Source organism: Acipenser ruthenus, chromosome 11 (assembly GCF_902713425.1).
Source record: "Acipenser ruthenus chromosome 11, fAciRut3.2 maternal haplotype, whole genome shotgun sequence".
NCBI classification, from domain to species: Eukaryota; Metazoa; Chordata; class Actinopteri; order Acipenseriformes; family Acipenseridae; genus Acipenser; species Acipenser ruthenus.
The window spans coordinates 5,320,969-5,348,905 of record NC_081199.1 but is presented as its reverse complement, the minus strand read 5'-3'; the positions used below and the strand labels follow the sequence as shown (position 1 = coordinate 5,348,905).

The following is a 27,937-nucleotide window of genomic DNA, read 5'->3' as shown; positions in this document are numbered from 1 at the left end:
GTGTAATTAAATGTAATAAAGACCAACACCAAGCAGCGTTTATGAATGTTTATTGCTGATTTCACCTTTATTACAGAATCACATTGGTCTTTCCTAAAATATATAATCAAGATCTGAGTATATAAAAGACAACAGTTAAGAGAGAACAACCTTTAATTAACCCCTTTAATCATATGTACTGTACCCATTACGAAGCGACTCACGGCAGGTGCCAGAGAATTCTTCATATGTTCAGAAAACTATTTACAATTTCCATTTGTGATACAGAGAATATTTTTCAGACTTTATGCACAGTGAGAAGCAAAAATATCTGAGCTGATAATATTCATGCTACAACTACACAATCTAGATGTTATGAACCTCAATGACACGAGCTACACCCAAACCTAAAAAAAGCACAGCTGTTAAGAGATTGTGGATACAGGCTTTGTTTCCTTAAGCAACATACTGTACATACAACTACATTCAATGGTACTTTGTGTGCTGCATTCACCCTCACCCGCTGTTGCACATGGCATTTGCAAGCTAGCCTTGTAAGTCAATAGTTGCACAATGTACATTAAATGATTTATATTATTTGATACCAGGATTAGTGTGCATTTAATTTTTTTTAAATCATCTTTACAAAACTGTTCTCATTTAACAAAATATGAAAGCAACTTATTCTCAGAACAACAATATTGCTACTCCTGGGCTGACCCTTACAACATATGAATTAGGATCATGATACACATTGTGTAATTGCATTACAGTATTTCAGATCACAATGAAATGGTCTTTGAAAAGAAGGAGTAGTTTAGAGTTTTAAAAACACAATTTACTTTAAAGAAATATTTATAATTGGGAAATATTCACTATGTTTGTGCATTTTCTTTTCAGGCATCGGTGTTTTCCAGGTAGTTGCTGCCCATGTACATCATACACAGTGTACTGAATGCCAAACAATAAGCAAAACCCTTTGCCACAACAGGAAGCACAGTAACTGGCTGTATTGGTAACAAGAATCCCCTTTTCAATGCTGAGATCTCTCACAGGTGGTCATCATTACTAGTGAATTCAGCCAGGCTCAGTAAAAGTCAGTCTATAAAACACCCTGCCATACCAACTCTGCTTTTCAAACAAAAAAAAAAACATCAACAAAAGATGTGTTTACAGTAGTACATGCTACAGCATTGCATGTACTGTATACTAGCTAGTGTGTGTAACATAAGAAAAAAGTGTAGTTTGGGTTCAGAGATCAAAACACCACAAGAGGGACAACTCAAAAAAAAAAAAAGTTGATCAAAAGCAGAGGAGTTTTTAATTTGACAACAAAATAAAAGTGGCCATTGTTGCCCTGTTGGGTGTTTCTTTATGAAGGGCCGATGAGACCGGAGAGCTGCTAACCTCCGGTAACTGAGGTTCGAGTGAGAGGAGTGGGCACCCTGCAGAGTGGCACAACAGTCCCAGCTTCTGTAATTCAGCATGGTCCTCTCCGTTTTGATTCTTCTAATGCCTAAAATGTGCTTTGTAGAGTCCGTCAGAGATATTTAACTGAAAGGAGAATAAAACAAAGCATAACTTACTACTGCTACTCCTACATGGGGTGTGTAAATTGGAAAAAAAAGTATAGAAATAAGACTGCCCATGCATATTTTGTGAGTGAAGTAATAAGTCACACCAGAGCTATGGAACCAGATAGGTTACAGGTTCAGGTGTTTAGATGCTAGAATGGCTCCTGTTATGCAACGGGGACAAATACATGTGAAATATGAGAAGTGCATTGGCTTGTAAGCAGGACTATTTGAGTTCAAGGGAAAGATAAAAGGTAAAACCTATTAGAAATCCACCTACAGTACAATGCTTCCCCATCATCTAATTTTTAATAACATAACTTACCATGCTGTTAAGTACAGTGAATGTACCTCAGCCCCATACCTTGCATTTGCACTCAAAGTAGTAACTGCATTTGCACATCTAACAGCACATAGCCTTGTATAAGCTCATGCACCTGTTTGCTCAATTATAAGACAAGGAGAATCGATCTGCATTACCTGAGAGTTGTTCTTGGGGGGCATGGTAGGTTTCTGAGCCAGTGGGGGTTTCTTAAGGATGCTGGGTTTATTTGCCATCAAAGATGCTGGGGCTTCCTTGACTAGGACTGCTTCCTCAGGGGAGAAATCACACCCCCCGGCCAGCTCATAGTGCTTCTTCCTCAGATCGCCAAGACGCATCCTCTCGCCCTGAAGCTGGGTCTCCAGCTCCAATACCTTCACCTGGAAAACACAAACCAACCACAACTCAGTACTAGCAAAACAGGACGCAAGCTGCAGATGTTGAAACTTCATGCGATTGCATCACGTTGGCTGTGGGAGAAACACAAACCTGGGACTCCATCTCTTCCTTCCGGAGTTTAATCAGGGACATGCCGGAGAAATCCATGGTGTCTGTGGGGTAAAAAAAAAAAAAAAAAAAAAAAAAAATTGCTTAACTTAAGCAAGTCTGGAGTCTTTCATTGGAACAATGTAGCCCTCAACAATACTATGTTCATTTAGCATGGCACTGGGTTGAGTTGTATTAAAAGTGTTTATTTAGTATGAAGGACTTGTAATGTATTCAGTATGGTTCACCTGCAACCACAGCCTGCATAATGCAGACTCTACTGCATCGTATCATCAAAGTCCTACACGATCAAAGACTTGTGTACAGTTCTGTCAGGTTCTACAGTATTAAACAAGTTCTGTTTTAGGTTTATTCTGGTATTGCCTCAGAGTATGGTCTTCAGCCATCTCCTTACCCTTGTCTTCAATCTGTTCCTGTCCAGATTTGGTTGAGGCCACCACATTGGCAGCCATATCGTTGACATGGCGAGATGCCTGCTGGAGCTTAGTGAGTTTTTTGCTATGGAGGTCAGCCTTGACCTAGAAAAAGAGTAGAAATGCCACATTTTTTCATTGGCGATACACATTGTAAAATGTTACAAAATTACCAAAAAGGACATGGACGTGGATTGGTCATGTCCTTCGCAAAAATGGCAGTGACATCAAAGGTAGCCTTGCGTTGGACACCTGAAGGCCAAAGAAAAAGAGCAAACCCAAAGACGACTTGGAGAAGGACGGTGGAAGCAGAGCTAAGCAACTCTACCCGAGCTGGGGCACAGCAGAAAGACCAGCCAAACACCGCCAGTGTTGGAGAACGCATTGCAAACACTGGAATGACTCAAACCTGCAGCCTGTTATGTTCTTCCTGTGAAAGGTGTTACCTTGGAAGCAGCAACGAGCTGTGCTGTGCTCGCTGCGATCTCGTGTGAGCACACAATCAGCTCTTCATATTTTCCCGTGTGTAGAACAACCTTGTCTGCGGACTCCCTGCATTAGAGAGCAAATAAAAGGCATGACTGTATTGTCAATTGCAAAAGAATCAACACAAGTTATAATATGAAAACATTTTAAACCACTTGGAATAATGTTTCTGGTGCAATATTCCTCTGGAGACCTAACAATTTAAATCTCCCCTCACTGTTAACAAAACTCACACTGCTTCTCTGTTTGCCAAAAAAATACAGAAAGTGGGTCAGCGCCTTGTGCTCAGTAAATATGTTTTCATTACATAAAAGCAGGATCAGCTAGAAGCTGCTTAGGCAGATTTTGATGGTGACAGTTTGGGTCAGGAACACAGTCGTGTACATGCACAAATCTAGGGAGAGGGAGCAATATTTTAGATCCGTCACTGCTTAAAGTAAATCAACCCCCACACACTAAGACTGCTTCTTTTTTGTATGACTAGCTGGTATTTTAGTGATTTGTTAACAGTACTGAAGTCTGTTGCAGGACAGTGGAATATCTTTTCTGGAGACTTACACCATCTGAGTCGCTCCCCAGCCCACTGCTTTGGATGCAGAAATCAAACCTTCTGTCCAGCGAGAATTCTTAGCATAGAACTCCTTCTGTGTTGCTGCCCCCTTTAAAAAGAACAATAGTCACACATTAAGCTTTGCCAAAATAAATGAATGTTACCATGGCATCCAAATCCTAGAAGTACCTCCACTGTTTCCCTTGACAAAGGCATGTAAACATACCGAAACGTTGGGAAGGTGGCTCTTTTGAGCAAAACCTATATACACACATACATACATACATACATAAAATATACACATATATCAAATATACACTTGAGTGATTTTACCCGTCCACTGTCCACAATCTCCCGCTGTAGTTCTGTTGAGGCCGTGACAAGCAGATGGATAGCCTATAACAACAACAAATATAATTACAAAATCTCCATCCAAACACATTGCATAACACTGGAATAGTCTGATTTTGAAAAGTATAGCTCTCCTTGTGAAAGGAAGGTCATTTCATAAGAACAGGGAAAGTGGTACAGCAAGACTGCCATTGTAAAGCATTGTGCAATGTTACTCTAAGTCATGTCCAAGAGGACACATGCTAATGTGTATCCATGGTAACTACGTTCTTGCAAACTGCTATGCAAAGGAAGTCTCATCTGTAACCCTGAAAATCAGAATAAAACACACTTATTTCTCTTCATGGAACCATTTCAAGATTTTTCATTGTGGTACAAGAATAAGAATGGGACCAAAACTCATTTCAACATTGAAGACCTCTACCTAAAAGAATGTTACTTTTCTTTGGCTGAGTGTTTGTAGTTACGGCTGAAGAAAGCACACACAGTGTCAATGGTCCAAGCATATTCCCCACGATGTCAAAATGGGAACAAACTCACCTTCATCAGGTTTGTGCAGGAGTTCAGGATTCTAAAAATGAATAAACACATTATTATTTTCATTATGATACTAATCTAACTGTACAAGCGTGAATGTATTTCTGAATTGATTCAGTAGAGTAAAATGGCATCAGTTTATCAAAGCTTTTAACTCCTATTAGTACAACCTGCACCATATTTTATGCAATGAAAACAAATCCAGTTAATGTAACAAAAGCAAGTTAAAGTCTACCTTTTCTACATTTATTTCCACTTTTGTATCACTACTGGTGTGCGTTTCCCTTCATAAACAATGGTTCAACTTTATCCCTGGAGGAAACAACTTTGATCAAATACAGGCCTGTGTCCAGAGCTCCATTGAGTTACTGTGCATTGGTGTGCCCACAGTGCCCTCTGCCATGAAATTCTGGTCGTGCAGCAACAGGCAAAGCTCCAATATAAAAGGCTCAGCTGAACTGCTACTGTAAAAACTGTCTCACTTTCACAACATGCAATATTAATCCTGGTATCTGCCAACACCATGACCAAGCATAGGAAGAGACACACATTCCTCCAACCCTGCAGATTATTCTGCTGCTTGTTTAAATCAATCAATCTATTTTATATAGCACCTTTCATAGTGGAACACCATCACAAAGCGCTTTAAAACAAACAGTCTCCTCCTACTGACCTTTCATTGACCTCCAGCTTCACTCCAGAACTGTCTTTTCTAGCCTGGTTCATCATTTCCTGTAGAAAAACAAGCAATGTACAATGTTGTGAAAACAATTGATTCAGGGGAAAAAAAGATATGCAACGGGGGTCTTGAATTGCACTGCAACATGCGAGGAGAACTGCAGCACCTGCATGCCAGCACTGGGGGGAGACTGACGTCCAGAACAAGGACCCACTGGGGGGCAGTGAGGTGCTGATGTAGGGCAATTACAGCAAGTGGCACAATTCAGGGAAGGTACGCTGTGCGTGCAAACAGCTGTGTAACTCATACCTAATTGCAGAGAACCAGGGATGGAACCTTCAGATAACCCGCTATGAGTTTTTGTGGGAAATACAGAGTGCCACCATTTCAAAAAAGTAATATCATCCCTTTGTGGGGATTTAAGAACTAGAGTCGGTCCAAACTGTGTTACACGGTGCACAGATTCCATTGCATTGTTCAGTGTATTCTGCTCACCTCAATTCTTCTGACTGCCTCTTCAATGGCTGCTGAAGTAGCTGCCATCTCTTTATCCACCATGTCTCCCAGCTCCTCCTGGTTGAAGTCCATGCTTTTAGGCCTCAGGTCCTACACAAGGAGGAAAGCAAAGCATTTTAGCTGTAACACTGAAGACCTGATTATTACTATAACTCGACAAGCGGGCTCTCGAATGGAACAGTCTGGTTATCTGTATTCCCCTGTGAACCCCAATATTAAACTCATATTTCACTGCTTGTACAACAGTGATAACCATAGGAGTCAGGTCAGTGAACTCGTCAAGACCATGACTCGCCAGTCCTTTGTGAAGCTCTCCCATTACTCGAGGCTGCACTGCCCCCCTTACCTTGCCCAGCTGCAGGATCTTCTCAATGATCAGTTTGATAGCCACTGGGCTCGCGCGTGCCAAAGACTGTTTGCTCTTCAAGTCTTTCAAAAACTGTAAGCTTACATTCCCACAGTCCCTGCAGCTGTCAGTTAGCTCTGGAAAAAAACACACACATTCTCAATACGGAGTGTTGGTGCTGAACTGGGCATTGTTAAGTCACATGTCCTGAACAGAACAGGCTAGCGGTACTTACTATCGGCATGGTCAGTGGGTGCCAGGTGTGCAGTGGCACTGCCATTCACTATGGTGTCTGCAGTCAGGTGGGCAAACTGAGTGAGGGGTCGCACCAGGCTCCCAGCATCTAGGAACCAGAGTTCATATAAAAACGTTCTTACTGCGTTACCATTGCAACTAGAAAACACAGCACTCAGACACTTACTAATACTAATGTCCTCTGTTTCAATACAAATACAAAGATGAACTACAAGTACAATGAGACTGCCATGTGTTTCAATGTGAAACAGATCTCCATCAGAACTCAGAGTTACCCCCCCTCCATGTACTGGTTTATTGTTGTATTGCATCTCTGTCTACAAAAGTGCTCAAGGATCAGGTGAGGGCTGTGTGCTCGATTACCTCCCATGTTCTTCAAGTACTCAGCGTGTCCGCGCTGCACAGAGTCGATAGAGCCCAGCGTGGCCTCTGCCCTGAAGATCAGGTAATCTGCAAGAATGAAGGCAAGCTGGGTTAGTGTCATGCATCTCCCTGCCTGCTACACTGAATTTAAGCACAGCGGGTGAAGCAGATCTCCGCACTGGGATGGAGCAGCACACTGTGTTGTTTTGCTGTCCTCACGTACCTGGGGAGCTGGTGCAGCGGATGTGCAGGGGGTCATCCAGCCGGGCCACGGCGTCCTGAATGATGTTCTCAGCCTCCGCCACCGTCCCCTGCAGAAGCCTGAACTGCTCGTCCAGGAGCTTTTGCTGGAGAAGATCCTCCTGGCTCGACTGAGTCACAAAGAACGAGCGTGAGAGGAGGGTTATTCACCGGATAGTAATGGACAGAACCCTTGTATTCCAGCAGTTACTCAAGTGCGGCAAAATAATTACAAATTACATAAGTGAATCCTTACAGAACAGATTTTTAAAAGTCATTTCATAACATAAGAAAAAAGTTTGGGAATGAGAAAAGTCTTGTTTCTTGTTAGCACACCATTATCCCCTATTGGGGATTAATCTAATTTAAAAGCACAGAATCTAGTCTTTTAAAATGTTCCCAGTGTTTTAGATCCTACGCCATCATCTGGTAGGCTATGTGAAAGCAGTGAGAAGTGATCTAGCTAGGGGGTGGGATTGACTTTCCTCCGCCTACTCGGCTCACCTTCTCCCTCAGTCTCCCCTGCAGCTCCCCAAGTTCCCGAGAGCTCCTTTCCTTCTCTTGCTGGAGTGAGGACTGGCTCTGCTGAACCTCGCTCTTCAGAGAGCAGAGCTCCGCCTCCTGCTGTGCCAGCTTCTTCCTCAGCACCCCCTCCTCCTCCTGCAGACCCCCCAGCATGCTGCTCAGCTTCTGCCCAGACTGACCACACACACAAACGTATTGATTGGTTATTGGATCATTATAAAATTGCTTGGAGTGCTCTCCGATTGGAGTGCTCTCCCTGTCCTTCTGTACTGATCATCAATCTTATCAAAGCAAAACCTCACTTAAACATTCAGACGCTCCCCCAACATCTTAGTTTACACCGACTGAATTAAAAATGGACAGGCTGTGTCTAATGGCTTAATTAACAACTTCAGAAAATTAAACAGTTTTAGTATCTTACACTGATTTTTTTTCTTTTACATATTAAAAGTCTAATAGGCATACAGGGTGCTGCTATTAGAATAAGCCTACAAGGCTGGTCAGGTTTCCCGTTTGCATTGGGAGAACATGATGAAATGCTGACTCTTTGTATGGCAGGACATTTACATCAAATTTGCACGACACCAGGAAACTTGTTTGCATGCCATATACACATAGCAACATGCAAACTGAAGTAAAGCTTTGTCAGTCTCCGAACCTTCTGCCATTCCCTCTACAAATGGACTCATATATAGCCAATCAAATTGATTTTGATTTTACTTCTATTTCACATTGTGTAAGGTAATGTGTAAGATTTCATCAGGCTCATCCCTGGCAAGCAGGACCACTAACCCCCATGTGCATCGTGCTTTACCTGCTCGGAGCTCTGCAGCGTGCTCTGAATGTGGGATAGTTCAGCCCGGCTGGCCTCCAGTTCCCTTCGGAGTCTCTCCAGCTGAACATTTTGTTCTTCAATCTGGAGCCAGAGTGAGCAGAATAAAACAATAGAGTTAATGAGCACTCAACTTCAAACCTGGTCCAGCACAGGCAGATTCAGATCTATACAAAAACCAGGTAGGAGCTGAACAAACAAACAAAGAGAACAATAACTCAATATTCTTTAGCGGTTCACATGCAATAAACAGCACAATTCATTGGCATCGAGGCATTTATCTTGGTTTTCCAGTCTAGGACTGCTGCAAGGAGGGATGGATTCTGGCACCCTACCTTCATCTCGGACGCCTGTTTGACCTGCTCCACCTCGAATGCCAGCTGCTGTTTGGTTCTGGCCACCTCCTCCTGAGACTGCTGGGTCGCACTCAGCATTTTTGAAGTGTCCGCACTCTGGAGAGACAGAAAACCTGGAGGTTTCACCTGGTTCGGGTTTGGGGAATGGAGTACTGCGTGTTGATATGCTACACAGTATACAGTACAAGTCCTAAAGCATTGAGGGAGCACAGTTTCCTATAATAAGCATTTAACATTTCGAATGGTCATACATTTCAATTCAAATCTTTTATAAAGAATTTTACAATGGTATAATTTGTGTCTGCATCAATATTTTTTTAAATCTGCTTCTGTTTAACTCAAAGTGCTGCGATATCTTAAAGATATCAATTTGCTAGCAAGATCAAAACGAGCTTCAGACAACTAGAAAGAGCGAGTAGCTGTGTGTAATCTGCAACAAAAGTAAATTAAAAAATAATTTGTGACAATCCCTCTCAGCAACAGCACTGAAAAAGGATTAAGCAATAATGCCAAAACACACAATTTGCTTGTCATTATAAATGTCAGTGCTGCTATTCTCACTGTGGCAGGCTCTTCTGAGGGGAACTATATGTTTAACCTTGTATAGAGAGGGTGCCACATGGAAACAGCACATTCATTCAGAGAGTTATTTAAAGAGCTTAGTTAATGATTGTTAACAGGGTAATTAAAAAGCAGCTTTGCGTTCGACAGGGTTACCTTTCTGAGGAGCTCTGCGTGGCTGCTGACCAGATCATTGTGCTTGTCCTTCAGCTTGTTGTAGCGCTGCTCTGTGGCCTGGGCTCTCTCTGCAATCAGAAAAAAAACAAAAAGGAATGAATCATGAAATCAGCACACCTGGGAACGGATTATTCAGTTTACGATTGCACCACTTGCTAGAATACAATAGTAAGCTCAAGTCAGTGTCATGCAGTACATGGTGCCTCGTACAGGCCATTTAGGGAACTTTCATATTTATATCACAGAACACACTTCAAGGATACCATTTGTATATTAAAAAAAAGTCCAAAATCGAAAACATTTGGGGAAAAAAAAAATGTCAAATTTCAGAGAAATGCAGCTGTGTAACGGTTAATGTTTTTAGCAAGAGATGTGCAGAAAAAAGTGTAATCTATCAAATGCACAGAGTGTTAAACAGCCAGGAGTCCGGGCCGGTCTGTGTCATTGCAGGGGAGTCTTACTCTCCGCCTCGAGGACCTGTCCCAGCTGGCTCTCCCCCTCGGCCCGCTGCCTCCGCAGGCTCTCCAGCTCCATGCGCAGCTGCTCGTTCTCCACCAGCGCCTTCTGCTTCTGCGTTCGCTGCTCCTCCAGCTCCGCCTCCAGGCTGTTGATCTGAGACTTGAGCTGAGTGATGTAGCGCTGGGCCTGTGAACAGAGGAGCGCACATTTCAAGACTCATTCTAGCACTGCTACCACCACCATTATTACAACAACTAATACCAGTACTACCGATATGATGATTACCACTGTCACTACCATGACTACTAGAACTGCTCCATCTCCTCCTCCCATAAAGTCTCTGATTAAGCTACTGTTAGTCTCTGTGGCAGTTTTAGTTAATTCCATTAAAATCGTTAACTTAAAATGTCTGCCACTTGCTCAAGGCATTCAACTGTTTTACTGTTTGTCAAATTTGGAGATGAGGCAAAAAATAAAATCAATGTAATTTAATAGTGAAGTAACAGAGTAGTCAGAATTATTGCAAAATGAAAGGATTTACAAACCCTTGCAGAGCTTGACGAAACAAAGAGCATCTCCAGAAAGCATCAGGACCTCTTGTTTAATATCTGGTCTGATTGTATGTTGATTTTATTATAGATTAATATGCTGCTCACTTGAATGGAAGGTTTCTAATCTCGTCAATCTCTCTCAAAGTACCTCTGATTTGATCCTCTCCAGTTCGGCTCTAAGCATCTCCACTTCTCGCTTCAGATTGTCTATCTGCACGTCCCTGTAAACAGAGGGGAGCATCACAACAAAGGGTAGAACAGATATTTGAGAATCAACATTTTATTTTGCAAACCTACAACCTAATGAAACAGGGTGCAGACAGCTAGAGGAACTAGCAGAGAAGTAATATTGGGGAGGGGGTCACGTTGATTATTTCTCCATGGACTTTCTCATTTACACTAATGGACATTACCTACTGAAACAGCAAACCAAGAGTATCTTAAAAAGGCAGAAGCACACAATCCGAGCCAACGCTGATCTTACCTGTCATCAAAACCGTTAGACGGAGGGCCAAAGGCCTGATCAAACATATCCACCACATTCTGGAAAATAAAAACACTACATCAAATCGTATTCAAATCCATGTTGTTTACCCCATAATAAAACTTGTACTGCAGAGCAGGGTCCTGGTAGACAACTCTCCCACTGGAATGGGAGAGTTCCAGCAGGCTTGCATTTCGGATTTTCACGGATGGAAATAAGACTCCCATTGCATAGCCGTTTGATCCATTCCTGGTTTTACTAGGCGTTTATTACAGACACAGCTGGCTCAGCGGTTCTCAAAACACACACACGCCTCCACTATATCCACGTACCTGCTGTTGGGTTTGTGGGGCGGAGGTGACCTCTATCAGAGCCTCTGGTTCTTCATCGTCTGGCACTTCATCAGACATCACCACCACGGGCTTGACGTGCTCCGCCAGCGCAGAGGCGCGCAGGAAATTAGGAGGGCTCTAGACAGAGAGGGAGAGAGGTCACTGGTGTCAGCCAAGTCTTTCTATTACATCTCAAGGTGTTCAAGAACTGGCCATTAACTACAAGCCCTGGCAAAATGAAACATCTCCAGTACAGCATCACAGTGGAGAGTCTGTTAGAACTGTTACAGTGCAAGGGTTTCATTGAATGAAAAATGAAGGACTAAAGCAGAGTAGTTTCAGGTATAGATAGAACGTCTTATTGAGGAATAGGATTGGAATAGGGTGGGGGTGATCATTATTATTTATTACCGATGTACCCTGGTGTCTGCATGTGTGACTCATGGTTCTTGGTTTTTAATACATTGTCATGTAAATCTTTTCCCTTGGATTTCAACACCACCACCATTTCCACCATCCCCATATATATGGGTAGTAATTTAGCATGCTGATCCCAGCCCTCTTACATCAGGCAGCTTTGGGATCTGGATCAGTCTCTTGAAGTACAGCATGTCTCTCGCTCGATTGAAGAAGTTTTTAAGGCTGAAACATAAAAACACGTGTTTGTGAAATACTGTCGGTATACCTGCAAATCATTTGAACTCCTGAATTACACTGTTATAAACAGTTATGGGAGTGCAGACAAATAAAATGACATTCCCTTCAAGGGACACTCTCATCACTGTTATACCATGTGGCCACCAGGTGGCACTATCTGCCAAGTTCAAATCCCAATCAATCAAAGAAACTGCTGTTGCCTCAGTAACATGTAACTGATACATTCTTCATTTTCTAAATGTGCAGTCCATTCTAATTCAAGACAGTGTTCCAGACAAGCCCTTCATTGCTTCATTTAACACCTAGATTCCATTAAACAAACACAGACTTGGTTGCAACAAGGCTCTGGCTGCTCAGTTCAAGAAATAAAGACCTGTTTGGAATAGTCTGGACTAGAATGGATACAGTATACTTACAAGACTTAAACTCGGACCAAGATTGCATCTAACAGAGCGAAAACACACCTCCCTGACTTGCAGCCGTCTCGAATGCATTCATGGTTGTTCTAAAGCACGCCCCTGGTAGCTATTTATAATCCCTTTTAAAGCATTAATCCTTGGACTTACCTGTGGAACTGGTCATGGAACCGCTCTCTGTGACCTTGCAATGTTTCCACTGGCAAACCTGCAATGGACACAAGCCAAAGAGCAATTGAAAGCGCAGTAGCAATGCTCTTCGTGGATAATGATCTATAATCGGGGCTTAATGCTGGATCTGTTAACTACCTACAATACCTGCACTCCTATTCTAGCCTCCCACAAACATGGAGGCATTCTTATCATACTGGGCACAACACCCTTTATTTTTGTAATGTTGATCTCAGCTGGGTGTCTGAACACAGCACTTTTACAAACAATTCCCTCAGTGGAGAAGAAGCAGTTTGTGTTTGGTGGTCAAAGTATTTAGACAGGGCATGCAGGCACACACAGAGCTGCCGTGCTGAGACTGACATGGCTGCGTCTCTCACAGCTCCACTCACACGCATGCAGTTTGAAGAGCAGCTTGACGATGTAGTGGTACAGGTGGCTGCAGTCCTGGATCACCTGGATCATTGGAGACAGCCTGCACTGCCCGGAGGAAGTCTGAGACACAGCGATGGAGGTGTTGAGCTGCCTGAACACTGCACACAAACACAGGGAGGAGAGATCTCAAAACACTGGAGGGATGGAAAGAAGACTCCCGCTTGCATACAAGATCGATCCATTCCAGGTTCTTACCGTGCTTGTTACCTAGACATTGTGTCTAATCAAACCCATCGTAAAACCTGGGCCATGTCCATCAAAAGGGGAATGAAAACACTCTAAATTGGATATACCAACAAGATAGAGAACTAGCAAACTCCGGTTGAGCCTTGAAGTGTTGATTAAGCTGGAAGCAAGCTGTGTTTAAAGCTAAACAGTTTATTTAAATGAACAACATTCCAAAGAACATGCAATTATATCTGGCACCATGTTTGACTTGTTTGACTTCATCTAGCTTTCAAAGTGTCTGCATTAATACTCACAGCACGTCTAACCAATTGACTTGAGAGGCTCAGAATTGGCTGATTTTTTAATTTTGGATTTGTAAGGGTTACCAGTTAGCTTGTTATTCAAAAGCAAGAGAACCACTCACTGGCAAACACTTAAACAAAACCCAGAGACATTCCTATTGACTAGAACGATAACAAAACTGCCAATTTAATTGCAAATTACCCAGTGGAATGGGTGGGACCTTTCATGAAAGCTTTAGTGAAGGACTGCTTTTGTTACAGGTCAGTCCTTATTTATTTGACAATGTAACACTTAGCCACAAGGGGCTCCATTTTAATGATCCAACAATAACAATTCACAGGATCGTTATTGTATGTAGTAAATGCTAAGAAGTGGGTCTACAGTATAAATTCACCCCCTGGGGAATTTGGTACTTTTAGATTACGACTTCTAAAAGTACCAAGCTGTGCTTGTATATTGGCATATTTGTGCTGGTTGGACGCCTTGTAACAGGGGTGACCAAAGACCCTGAAGTAGTTAATTCTCTCATTTTACCAGTTAACCTGGAGCGGAATGACCCTCCACGACCGTGACTGACCACTCCTGCATTATAAGCCAGTATGCCAATTCCTTCATTTTTTCAGATTCACAAGCCAACATTCCAATTGGAAAGAAGGAAAAAAAAAGCAGAGGCAGACAGATCCCTGCAGTGGAAGGGTTAATTGCAGAGCATGTTGTCATCAGCAGGTGGAATGGGGTGTGGTGGAACATGCTGATTGTTAATGATATCTGTGAGACGGCACTGAGGTTGACTTCCTGGTCACAGCCCCAGGGGGAAGCAGGCTGCGATTGCTGCCTGGGCCTGACACTAGCAAGTAAACACACTGTACAGTACAGTACCTCCCATACCACTACACAGGACCTGAGGAAACTCACTGAATTGGGTTAAAACAATGCTGAAGATAATTGATTCACATGCTCTACCTATTGCACCACCGTGCCACTTTAACACTGAACAAGGAGAACCTGTGTCAAACCTGTTTATCAACTCAGTGCAGTCCTGAATGCAGGAGGTACACATCACAGGATAGAAATAGCACATTATAGGAGTGCGGTCCACAGAAAATAGGATCCCCATTACCTCCAGTGTTTGTTTTTGATCCAATCCGATCTTAAATGAGATTAACCCTTATGAGGTTCAGTTGACTACTTGCTTGGAATAAAGACCTGGAATGGAAGGGATGACGAGGGGCTGAGGATTGCACCACTTAAAGATCCACAAATCTCATTAGATGCCCACAAGTTACTGGTCAGAAATACTCACCAGTCTCAGCAAGCTTCAGTTCACAGCTCAGGTAATCAAACAAGTCCACTGTAAGCTGGAAACTAGAATAAATAAATACATCAATACATCCTGTTGGAAGACTTTTGAGAGTGTACATGCTCATGATTGCGAGTAGCCTTACACGTAATTGATGTCTGTTCCAGCAGCCTTCTCCAGCTCCTCATCCTGCATCTCCAGGTTTCCTGGGAATTGAGTGCGCTTCGAACAAACAAGGGAATAGGAAAATATGAGCTTTGTGAAAAAACGACATTTCTTTCTTTTTGGAAGTTAGTGATGACAGTGCTAACAGCAGCAATGCTGGCAAATCTAAATCTAAACACATCAGATCCTTTAAATAGACCTTGTTGTGCAACAAACCCAGCAATTCCATTCTGAATAGTGGAGCCACTATCCTACACAATATACAGGAGACCCCGACACTGATGTGATCCAGCCATCTGAAATCTCTTAGTATGAGCTGCATTACTTCTGATGGAAATGATGTCACACTGAAATAAACTATACTGTCGAATTACTCTTACGTATCTATATATTATAAAAATGATAGGGTGCTAAGTGAGATACAAGCTATTTTTTTTTTTACCCACTAAAGGGGGTAACCCACTAAATCAGCCTGAATTGGACAGCTCCCTATACAATATATATGTGACTTGTAGTACTCAAATCAGCAGATACAATGTGCAAAGACCCATTTTCTAACACGGTTTAACAAGATATCCAACACCTGTACACTACACCAGATTCCATATCTTGACATTATTACAGACTGGTCTTCGCCTCCACTCCAACAACGTTTAATTCTTATTGTGAAATAATAAAAAAACGCTGCCGCCCTTTACCTTTGCATGGAAATTCATCTTGTTGATCAGAAGCGAGGAGTAGATCGCCACCAGCTGTCCATACTTATCATGTAAATGACCCTTGAAAAACAACATATGAAGATGTTTGGTTTGATTTTCAGCATATCGCATTACAGCTTGTTCACTCATCACAAGAACAACTCAGTCTTCAAGAACCCATCCACACAGTTAAACCCTTAATCCCAGATGAGCTGAAATTCAAAACTCTTTCAGTGTTACTCATCTTAATAAATGCATGCCAGAGAGCGAGACAAGCAGGACCATTGAGTGCAAATCTGCAAAATGCATTATTATTTGAACCAAATCAACTTTTATAAAAACATTTCAAGGAATCAGCCATGCGGTTCGTCACTCACTCACCCACAAGCTCCCCATTTCCCGAATATTACTCTGGTGTCTCATACAGTCCTGGAGTACCTACAAATAGAGAGAATGGGACAAATTAGTTTCATATAATCTCTAGACATTCGGAGGACATCGTTGACGTCTTATTGGACACCTCAGAAGAAAGGCACTGTAAACACACCCCCATTAGAGAAGGCAATGACGGGTGCAGTTTTCGACTGTAGTTCCCATTTAAAGTATATCTTAAGCTAAAACTATACAAATCTTTAATTTTATTGAATTATTTTCTAAGGACCTCGTTTCTTAAAACATGGAGTCAAATGCAAACACCTTTCTAGCAATCAGACATTTTGCCCTTGACTTTTAAAGTTGGAGAAAACACAATTTAGTAAAATGCTTCCAGCAGACTATTACAGCTAGGATCTGTGCTTTACATGGGCTGCTGTGAATGTAACAGGTGTATAAACCACTGTGTTGCTCATATACCATAAAGCTCCGTGGTGTTGATGCCAAGCTCAGAGCAGCTGCTTAACCATTGCTGGAATACAAGATCAGGGCCTGTAGTCCAGTGCAATGGGGGAGTGCAGCGCTGCTGTAAAGAACACAAATCCTAACACTGCTACGGGTATAACAAAGGAGGTTGTAAATGATGGCTGTACTGCCCACATCCCTGAGCACCACACATGTGTTACTCACATTGGGGTGCCCGTCACGGAGGATTTTGTGCACGACATGGCAGAATTTCCAGCTGATGATGGAGCTGCTGGGCAAGGGGAGGCCGATGGCGTAGGACCAGAAGGTGAAGGCGCCTTTCTCATGGTGGGTCCCCAAAATAATTCATGCACAGGAATCAAGGAAAACCCCTTCAGTGTGAAGATGCAGTAGTACCAAGTATCGGCTCCAGGAGGGCAAGCTATATTTTTTGTAGAGTCTGAGGCATTTTTTCAGACTCCTATGTGTTTAAAAGGAGTAAAACACTTAGACCATAGAACACAACATACATGGTTCTGTCCCTGGGATGGAAATAAGACTCCTATTGCATAGCGGATTCACGCATTCCAGGTTTTACTGCGAGTTTGATTAGCCAGTGTGTATGTAACAAGCTCAGGTGTGTCTTATTAAAAACTCATAGTAAAACCAGGAATGGATGAAACTGCTATGCAATGGGAGTCTTATTTCCATCCCTGTGTTCTTAGTTTGTTCAGTTAAATACCTGGCTTCATAGAATTACAGTAGCCTATATGACAGAAATGAAACAGGCAAGATAGCAAAGAAATGTGTTTAAATGTTGCAGTTGTTGGTTAGTGTCAGGTAATAGGTTGAGGAGGACTATCTGGCATGATTGTGGAAAAGGATACTGCGTGCATGTTTCTCCTTGACAGGGGCCTCGCTCGAGCTGATGGCTTTGCTGATGCTGGTGCACTGAAACAGAGAAAAAGAGCAGACTTCAGCTTCATTCACAAATCATCAGAGCGCTGTACTGTACAACACACAGTTACGGTCAAGCAGCCAGCGAGGCAGTTTCAAACCATCGTTCTGCTTTTTGTACTTTTTATTGACACTGTACACTAAACATAAGTGGTTGATGCAATTCAGGTGGATTCCCTGGTACTTCAAAATTCTCTTAAACAAACAAAAACAAACTAACTAACTGCTGTGGTGTGCAAGTTGATCAAATCAACCCCTGTGTGGTTACCGTTAGCTTTTTGGAATCACTGATTTATGTGGATCAGCCGATTCCTCCACTGGGAATCACCCCCCTTATACACCTCTTTAAGGAATGTGAAGAACAAGGTTTCATTTTCTGGCCTGGCACTAAAGCACCTTTCACAAGGATATAACGTGAACAGCAAACTTGAAGCTCCGGCTCAACTGACACCCTGCAGCCACTCCCTGCTTGGCACAAACACCACCTCGACTCCCAAGACACCTTTCAGGGGGCTCTGCGTTACTGCAGTGCACTCGAGGGAGCGCGCTCAGCACGCAGCGGGAGCTTCACAAGAGGCCAAATAAAACACATCTCTCTGAATTTTATATTTACATGACACGGATTCAATTAGTTGGTGCCCCAACACATTTTCAACATGTTGTAAAAACACCCTTAAGCAGTGTTTCAACCTTATTACACCCCTGGGCTCATAAATGTTCTATCAGAAAATCTGTTACTGAGGCACTGTGTATTTTGCATTGCTGCCATTAGACATCACCCTTCTGCTCACACATAAAAAAGAAAGTGCTGTACTGTACATATTGCAAATATGCTTGTGTGCGTGCTCTAGTACACAAACCAGCAGTGAACAAATAGATCATATTAAAACATGTTAAACGCAAGGAATCCGGCTACACGTCAGCTAAAAGCTCAACACAATAGAAACTGTGTGACAACAGCTGCTACTTTCATCCATGACATCAGCCCTTAATATAGAGCCTGACGAAGCATCCTGGTTTTGTCCAACATCCCTTACATATGCATAAATAAAGGCTGATTGTTACAAAAACATGGGGCCTGGACCTGTAAATTGTGAGCTAGTGAACCAGCTCCCTGACTCATTACCCAGGTTAAATACATACATATTGCACATATTCTCTGGTTCCTCCCCAGTCCTATTTTTAAAGCAGTCTGTTTTCTCCGATTTGGATTAATTTGCATGCAAGTGTCATCTGAGAAAAAAAAAGGAAGGCTGGCGATACGAGGACCAGCTCCCATTCAAAAGTTTCAAATACTCGAGATAAGATTCTCTCAGATACCAGCCACACTAAAGGTGTGCCATTCCTGCACACACACACACACACACAACATTAAAGTGACCTCAATAACAGGTACTGGATTACAGAGCGATTCCAGGGCTAACCATGGACTTCGGTCACTGCACTTACAATGTTATAGGAGCTTCTGGAAACAGAAGGGTTACTCGACACATCAGGAGCAGCAGCAGCTCATACCTCTGTCCAGAACATGTTTGCCACAAATCATGACAGCTGTCATTTGTTTTCCACTTGTGTCACTTCATTACATTGACCAGTGTGTTCCATAGTCAGCCACTGCGAGATGTTCTTATCAAATTTAGGGTCACTCCTCAAAGGCGTTTCGGCTTTAAGTCTTTCTCAAAGTCTTTGAAGTGTCTCTCACACACACACACACTTCCAACCCAGCCTAGTCTACATTTAGCACTTGAGTACAATCACAGTACAACTGTATGACATTTACTGAGATGCCAAGTGACAGCACCTCAAATACTGTACAAACATAAGTTATGTTTTACACATTTATTTTTTTCAATATGAAAAACTACTGTGATCTACTTACAGTACTGCAATGCCCTTGCATCTAGAAATGTTTTTTAAAAGCCAGTACAGTCATCAAAAGTAATTATACATGTTGCTAATGAATTCCATTCAAGGGCTTACTACAGGAGAGAGGAAACTCCAGGTTCAACAGGATTAAAAACATTTAGGACGTGGCTGGAACGTCTCTCTTTGCCTGCCTGTGATTTACCCACGCCCCCTCAATGCAAGATTGCTGGATTACTTCTCCTTCTGTGTTGTATCTGATTGGCAAGGCCACTGGGTTCCTAAGTAAATGCAAACAACTTCAATTGTGTGTTGTGTGCTTACTTAACATTAAACTGGTTTTGTTTTCAAACCTAAACGTGGTACTTCGCATCGCTCCATCACGCATGATAATGACAGGAAAACCAAAATCTGAGCACACACTCAAACACTGCGCAACGAATTGCCAAGTATTTCTGTAGCCTTCTGTTCCTTGTGCATATACCAAACACATAAAGCTCTGTCTGACAACAGAGGAAGAGTATTGGATCATTACAGGGTTAAATACTGCTCAGAACAAGGATAAAGTTTCAACCACAAGTCCTTTATCACAACCATTACCATTTCGCCCCAGCATCAAAGCACTGCACCCAGGAAATGGATTCCGAATTCATAACGGCTTGCTTATGAATAAAGGTCATGGAAATCATCTCACAAGAAAGAGGAGGAGGAGGAGGAGGAGAAGGAGAAGGCCTGTTTGAGGAATTCTGCAGCTGGTATAACCGAGTGCATAAAGACATCATTTAGGGCCACACTCATGACCTCATTTAAGACAGTGGCTTATTGTGGCATCAATTAAAAAGGAATCCAAGAGCCAGAGACACACAAGTAGAGAGATCCAATTTAATGAAGACCTCTCTTGTGGTAGGAACCCTATCTTTGGTTCATTAATATATCAAACAGGCCCTGGCAAATGCTAAAAAAAAACAAAAAACACTCCAGTCCGATAAGGAGTTATTGTACCGGAGGGCATCAGCTCTGGTTACTGAAGCAGCACAGTGAGTCACAGCATACAGTGCCTGGCACCACAGTCCGTGCATGCGCCTCTTGTATAGAAGTTGCAGGGGGGGGGGGGGGGGGGTGAAATGATAATTTCTACTGCACTTTTGCCTGCGTCTTGAGATTTACAGATCAGCCCTTAAAACGTTCAAAAGCAATCTGATTTTACAGTCAATTCAGGCAATTACAATACAGCACAATGATAATTTGCTACATGATTTTATAGCGAGATTGATTAAGGTTTACCAGCAAGCTAATGACCTTTATTCTATTCTCAATTCTATTCTATTCCATTCTATTCTATTGCAACTGAAGCACGGCGATGGCATTGTTTGACTGACCTGCAGCTGGCAGAGCTCATGTCCTTCAACTAAAGAATGGATTTCAGAGTCCATTAAGATCCTTACATCTACCTCCCTGGAGAAATACAGTATGAATTTTGATATTGATCATATGATGAAATGGATAAACTAGCAGCATCAGCCCCATTAAATGAATAAATGGGTCAGGCAAGGTCACACGTTTGCACATAATGGAAAAGCAACAAAATCGAGAATACCTACACTTTCACCAGCACACTCACACATGGATGGATAACATTTCAAAAACAGAAAGCAATACAAGCCTCAGTGCTTACCACCTCGTCCCGGGTTTTGCACAGAGACTCCCTTCTTTTTGAGATCATCAGATAGCCGTGTGCTGTGTCCCAGTCAGAGGTGACAGCGATCCAGACTGAATGCTGCTGTATACATCAGGCACCTGTTTATGCTCCTTCTTATCAGCTTATTTCAACAGAGATGTGAGGGCTAGCCTCCAAGGTCACATAGAGTACAGCACAAAATAAGGTCTTCAGTTTAAAAAGGAAATATTGGATTAAAGAGAGACCCATAAAAGGTAGAAGTACAGCAGCTTTTTAAACACACACCCTTAAAAAGGGACCTGCATGCAGAAACTTGTATTTTATGGACATTTTAATATCAGTATTTGTTCATGAAATTAGCTTAATAAAATCAAACCAAATCTATTTAATCCAAGATTTAATTCACTTGGGATTTATAATTTAAAGAAAAACAGAAGAAAGAAGTCTTGTTACCAGTTTTGTAGCATTAAAAGGCCAAATGTATCACAACTATCCTGAAACTATTTAACAAATTAGAACCTCCATAATGATGCAGTACTACTAGACTAATAATAACAATACCAAATACATTAAACTCTCTGCTAAAAACAACTTCTGAACTTATCAAAAGACCACTGCGAGCCTGAAACTCGGTGTACTTTAATATTGTCTGCACAGAGCAGGCAACGTGATGAATTCCAGGGGGGGGGGGGGGGGGGGGGGGGATGCTTTATCCAGCTGCTGTACAATAGCATCTACTGTATGCCTAGTACACACACACACACACACACACACAGAGCATCGCCAGTACAAAGACGCATTTTAATGAATTAAAATAACAGGAGGCCTCTACCATTGGCAGGCTGAATAGAAGTCCCTCATTGTATTAAGAGCCAGGTTTAACACCTCCTGCTCAGTCAGCAGCCCTGCTGTTGATGCAGGAGGGGTGCAATGCTCTGCCGTTTCATTAGCACACAGTGGCGGGTTTGTTATGGTGTACACTGGAGCGGGGGGGGAAACACGAGATGAGTAACTTACACTCTTCTGAATTATTCTTGTGTTTACTGCCTTACAGGGCTTCTGTGAATGGTATAATTTCTGACTAATACACCTTTTCCGTACAAGTATTCTCTCTGCTTCTTTGCGGAGATTTTTGCTGAAATCTATACTTTCAGGCTTTACAAGCGGGCCGTCTGAATTCACTGGTTCAAAAGAACCAACCACACACGTGCTGAACTGGCTAGTCAAGGTTGCCATCAAACTGGGGCTTCCTGAAAAGAGAACAGTACAGAACTGAGGATTGAAGAGAGCAGGAACAGAGACTGCAGTAGAAATGACAACGGAATAGTAAATGGTAAAAATAAAAGGATTTTGAACTGCTGAAAGACAGATAACATGTACAGGTATATAAGCAGACCTGTCGACAGCGTTAATAAGGTTACCTGTAGTGATCCGGCTACCCTATTAAACAGTAACTCTTTCACCTACGCCTATAACCTTGATGTGTCCTTTCACTTTCTGCAAACACGGGAGAGCTTTCAGAGTGGGTGGTGGTAGCTATGCAGAAGCTGGTTTATATCAGTTATCAGGAAGATTTAAAAAAAAATCCTTTAACCTCGCTCTATTAATGAAAAGATAACATGGACTTAGAGCCCATTTGGAATTTATTTCTAGACAGCATTCTATACAGAGTAGTAGCTGTACATCTGCACCACTCTACTTGACAAATGAACAGCTACAGGTGTATACAACATTTATTTAAACAGAAGTACAAAAATGGCACTTTGTAATTCACTAAATAAATGTACTTCAACAGGGAGGTCAGACTGAAGATCAGTATTCACGGGTTTTATTACTATGCCTGTATATTAGCAGTATGTGTGACTGCTGACCATTTTGCATTGGGCACTTTACTGTACATGCAAGAGCAATAGTAGCAACTGTATTATGTCTTATTGCTAGCAAAGTCAAACCGTCAATGACACAAAGCACTCAGTTAGCCCTGTGTCTTCTTAAGGAACACCCGGTTCTGCTGTGGAGGATTTTGTCAAGCAAGTGTCTTCATGCCAGTGCAGTTAGCTTCTCTAGCACATCAGTGCCAGTCACAGGGTTAGAAGCAGTCTGTGAATACCATGATCCCATAGAACCAGCGGCAGCATGGGATTCCAACAACATGCATGCATGCATGCATACATCAATTCAGTCAGTCAGTCATTCTTCCACTCTGAAACACTCCAATCCAAGAGCCATGCTGTTGCTATGGTTAAGTAAGTATAGACTGCATCAGTCTGTGTTTAAAATACCAGCCAGTATAGTGCTTCCTGCCACAGGTACATCAGCACTCCCTAGTAAATGAATGAATTAAAATTGGAAAACAAAAATGTTGACTGCAAGAAAGACATTGCAGAACTAAACTAAAACAAGACATTGCAGCTGTAAGTGGAGCTAATTCTACCTCAGCACATTGGAAAGACAACACGGGAAGAGTCATTGCAATGCAGCTCTGAATCAGCTACAATCATTAGTCACTGGTGGGACTCTCCCAGTACAACTCACTCTCATTACAAAAGTGATCGGCTACAATGCTGAGACAATCAGCTGCTTCCCTGCATCACTGCGTCAGGCTAATGCTGCTTCATTCAGCCTCGGTTACCAACGTCAACATTTGAAACGGCAAACGTGACAAAGAGAATTGGACTAAATGTGTCCTTCAGTCTTCATTACCTGTAGAGAAATAATAGCAACAGCGTTTACAACTCGAACAATAAAGCTTTGAAATCGAACCAGAATCCTGAGGGAGCACACTGCATTGGAGGGAACCAAAATAAGAGAACAGCATTGAGACAGATCTAGTTCTAGCCCTTGGTGTGGACTGACTGATCAATAGTTCACAGTGCACAGATGGAATAATTGTGAAAGGCTGTCAAGAGTGCAAGGACGGTGTGTGATCAACAGTAAAGCATACCATCACTCACTACAGTGGAAGGGGTTTGTATTGCTTTACATGACCTGTCTAAGGTTAGAAACTGACACCAGCACTGCTCCGAGACCTGGGATTCAGAATCTCCCTAGTTTAGTTATTGAAGTGACCACTAGGATCTCGAAATCTGACCAATCAGGCCCCTGCTGCTTAATTTGCCCTGCACTGTTTGCACTTATTACTACACAAAGACATCTCACCCGAATCTGCAGGATTACGATGCAGAGATATCCGTGCAGCTATCAGGGAGGAGCAATTTATATAACAGGTGCCTGGTTGATCAAATGCCTTGTACCTGACAGTTATCTTTACAAAAGGCACACATTTAATTGACTGCTTATCAAACAAGCAATAAGAGTTACAGAACGCGGAACGTCCAGTTATCACAAAGGTTCTCGATGTCTATCAGAAAGAGATACTGTAGCAGACTCTGATGCCTATGTGATTATGACATACTGAACAATACCGGATTCAGAATTAAAGAAATCTTATCCAACAGGTTAGAAACTCATTTTAGTATTTGTATACTTTACACTGCAATGTTTGACGCTTGTGTTTGTTAGGTGCCTAAAGTAAATTATAGCACAAATGTGTCTCATCCATAATTATTACACATTTGTGTTTACACTACAAATATAGTTGTTTCCTTTCATGAAAATATCAGTTGAGTCAAGCAATGAGAAAAAAAACCCTTTACCATAAATCACACACTACAGTTGGTCGGCCCATGCTGGTCCAGTTTTACTAGTATGCTTTCAGAGGATTTCTAATTCCTAACTTCTCTAATGCACTGCAAGTGACTGAGAAAGAGAACGTGTCCTGCCGTGTCCAATTTAAACAGAAGCTAAAAGAATCCTAAATGTATGTTATATAAATGAACTCATTTAATCATTAGCATTTTGCTTTGTTATGTTATCTTGACTAAAGTGGCATCATTACCTGCTTCCACCTGTCAAGTTCATTGCAGTATATGCTACCACTATTGATATTGTCTTGGAGGAGTAATTACAGTAACACATATGCTGTGAAACTCAAAAGGTGGAGAGGTAGAAACAGACTGAAAAGCCCTGTAAAATAAAGATCGCTGGCTCTTTTCATTTGAGTGGTAAATAATAGCTTTGAAAACATGCACTTAATTCAACCTGACCTTCGCAGAGGTAATACAGTACGTTCACACTTGAATGACAATTCCAGTGGAAAAGCCCTGAAAAGAACAAGCTAAACTCTGAGCATGAACCACAGGGACACCAGCACCAATCCAAGCTGTTAACATTCTGCAATTCAGTCCTGGATTTATAGTGAAATATACCGTCAATTAAAAAACAATCGATAAAATAAAATATTGATAAATGCTCCTTTTTAACATAAGTTTGAAAACAGTCAATATGTTACAGTATGTAAATCATCACTAAAGTGTATAATATATATTACATACGCACATCATTAAAAATAAGCCCATTCATAAATGCTGTAAAGCAGTTAGCCTATAGTTTCTGTTACACAATACTATTTTGCTAAATAATGTATTGCCTTGGACCATATATTATTAGTTTCTGGTTTCCTGTAGCAATACATGGTTTTTTTTCCAATATATACAGTAGTATCATATAGAAAATGTGTCCACAGTGCTACCAAAGGCATGTCTTCCAATTCTAACTCTGAACTGAACGGTAGTTTTGTGATGTGGTCCAATGTCCTCTGTGGTCCAGGGTGAGGACACCAACTCCATTTCATTAATCACCTGAACCAGATTCACAGCTAGATCTCCTAGCGAGGTAAAAGACTGGTGAACTAGACCACTGCGCCCCCTAGCTCACAAACTTCTTTCTTATGAGGAATGTTTGGCATATTTAAATTCAAACCGTCGGTTCTAGAATGATGGTTCAAACAGCAAAGCGGTCACAGCAGTTATACACCCAGGTGGGACTTCAAAGAAACAGTGGTTTGCAGGTCCCACACAGGCAGGTGTGAATAAACTTTATTGCCAGTAAGCCTGTTGGGTGTGTTTATTTAGCTGTCATTTGTTTCTACTATAAACGCCAATAATATAGCATCCTATTGCAGCAGGTGGGCGATAACATCAAGCCGTTTTTTGTTTGTTTTTTTCAATGAGCAGGACGTTTTTTTCCTGCTAGATAACCAACTTTGGGAAATGTAAGCAAACATAACTGTTGAAAATAACGAGGAAAATGCAGTATAAAGTCGCCAACACATTGTACTTGTGGAAAAACTTTATATATATGTAATTAATCTGCTGCTCTATATGTGTGCGTTAAACTAACATTTTACCTGGAGATTTGCATTTTACAAAATGAGCACGCCTCGCTTACTCCACAGGGAAAGCATTTACTGCTTTGTATGTATGTATGTATGTGTGTGTATGTGTGTATGTATGTGTGTGTATGTGTGTATACCCTCCGATTCAACCCGCAAGTTAAAAGTTGGGGCAACAGGTGGTGTCACAATCTACAGTTGAAAAAAACTAACAGTTGCATCGCCTTTAAAAAAAAAAAAAAAAAATCATAACGTGTACTGTTAATATACTGTTGAATAAAGTACGTTGCGTATTAATGAAAAACACAAAGCTTATATATTAGTACACTTTAGAACAATTTACTAAACCGTTTCTGTGTTTGGCTAATTGGTGTACTAATTGTCACAATATTATCATTCACAGGAGCTCCATGTTCACTCAGCTAGACAGAGTTGCTACTACGTAATTTAGACATTGGTTCTGATAAACCCACTTAGAATATATATCACGTTTCAACACAGACGGTTTGAAAGTTATACATATTGCCCAATACAACGTAATTATCATCCGATTTCAAACACTGCTAACTTCTCACTTGAGTTGCAATAACAAGCCGGACCTGTACCCGCTTTCCTTGTTAATACAAGCTGCCAACGAGGACACTGTTGATTTAAATGCGACTGCTTTTCAAAGGCCTTTTACTTGTGGCACACAAATTCACAAGAGCGTATTAAACCATAAAAAAAACTGCGATTTAAAACGGAACGCTGGCAACAACATACAATAAAGATTATAACCTCATCGTTACCGTACCTGCACCTTATCAAATTGCTCCCTCTCCGCTTCCAAGGTGTTCGTTGATCTCCGGTTCAGTACCTTAGAAGGCACCTGTCTTATTGTGTTAATCATCCAGGCGGTTTAATTTTGTTTGTTTTTTGTATTATTGTTATTAAATCCCACTTTGAAAAAAATTCAGGAAACGCTAATTAATCCAGTACGGCGTTGAGTGAAGCGCTTGCTATTCAGTCTCGTATGAAAACATGACATTTGCGAGCGAGGCAGGAGATTCAGCAGCGGCACAGGGCTGAGGCGAGTGCAGTAGCATCATGGGAGAAGAAGAATGGGTGGTGTTGTGTATGTTTTAATACGTGGATCCCAGCCCAGGTTGCACGGAACACGCATAGCAACGAGCTGTGTGGAATCAGAGAGCTGAGTTATAAAGGTCATCTTGAACGATTCTAAACCCGTATCTCCAAGCCCCTGCACGATACGACACCGCACTATTAGGAGCCTCTTGTTTGTTGATATTAATGTGTGTCCGTAACAACGTGGTTTATTTATTCAACTTAATTTAAAAAATAATCTGGAACTCAAAACAGAACCCCATGCACAAAACAAAACAAAAACCAAATATAATTATATTAACAATAATACATGTTTTTAAGGCACTAGTATTTTGTGAGAGCTATATTATTATTATTATTGTTTATAGTTTGAAAACATATTCATTAAACATTCCCATCTGAAACCAAGCTGCCCCAGCCCCTTTCTAATTGGGTACTTTTCCCTTTAAGGGCTGTAATATACTGTATGAACTCCCCTGTGTAATGATTTAATCACATAACATCCTGTCCACTAAGAATCCTGGAGGCAAAAAGCACACTACTCATTGCATAGTCTA

The 27,937-nt window shown here is 41.7% G+C and overlaps 1 protein-coding gene across 1 annotated transcript; it reads right to left on the bottom strand.

Annotated features, from left to right (window-relative positions):
- Nucleotides 1-34: 34 nt before the first annotated feature.
- Nucleotides 35-27,444, bottom strand: LOC117427022 (huntingtin-interacting protein 1-related protein-like). Its single transcript, XM_034045364.3, has 32 exons — nt 27,070-27,444; nt 17,433-17,496; nt 16,771-16,913; nt 16,090-16,146; nt 15,709-15,789; nt 14,991-15,067; nt 14,849-14,910; nt 13,032-13,172; nt 12,619-12,676; nt 11,962-12,037; nt 11,396-11,533; nt 11,064-11,122; nt 10,728-10,800; nt 10,031-10,214; nt 9,549-9,637; nt 8,811-8,927; nt 8,458-8,559; nt 7,623-7,817; nt 7,102-7,249; nt 6,879-6,965; nt 6,496-6,603; nt 6,261-6,397; nt 5,894-6,004; nt 5,393-5,451; nt 4,723-4,753; nt 4,165-4,227; nt 3,840-3,940; nt 3,242-3,347; nt 2,777-2,900; nt 2,365-2,426; nt 2,034-2,255; nt 35-1,533 (listed from the first exon to the last, which is right to left on the bottom strand). The coding sequence occupies exons 1-32, from the start codon at nt 27,163-27,165 to the stop codon at nt 1,489-1,491; spliced, it is 3,216 nt and encodes a 1,071-aa protein (XP_033901255.3). The 5' UTR covers nt 27,166-27,444; the 3' UTR covers nt 35-1,488.
- Nucleotides 27,445-27,937: the final 493 nt, after the last annotated feature.

What these genes read in the sequence shown, in the direction of transcription:
- LOC117427022 (XM_034045364.3), bottom strand. Translation starts at nt 27,165, where the DNA reads ATGATTAACACAATAAGACAGGTGCCTTCTAAGGTACTGAACCGGAGA. An exon ending in TCCGTGACGGGCACCCCAAT is followed by an intron (nt 16,147 to 16,770) that starts GTGAGTAACACA and finishes CTCTATTTGTAG; the next exon opens with GTACTCCAGGACTGTATGAG. An exon ending in TGGAGAGGATCAAATCAGAG is followed by an intron (nt 10,215 to 10,727) that starts GTACTTTGAGAG and finishes CTCTGTTCACAG; the next exon opens with GCCCAGCGCTACATCACTCA.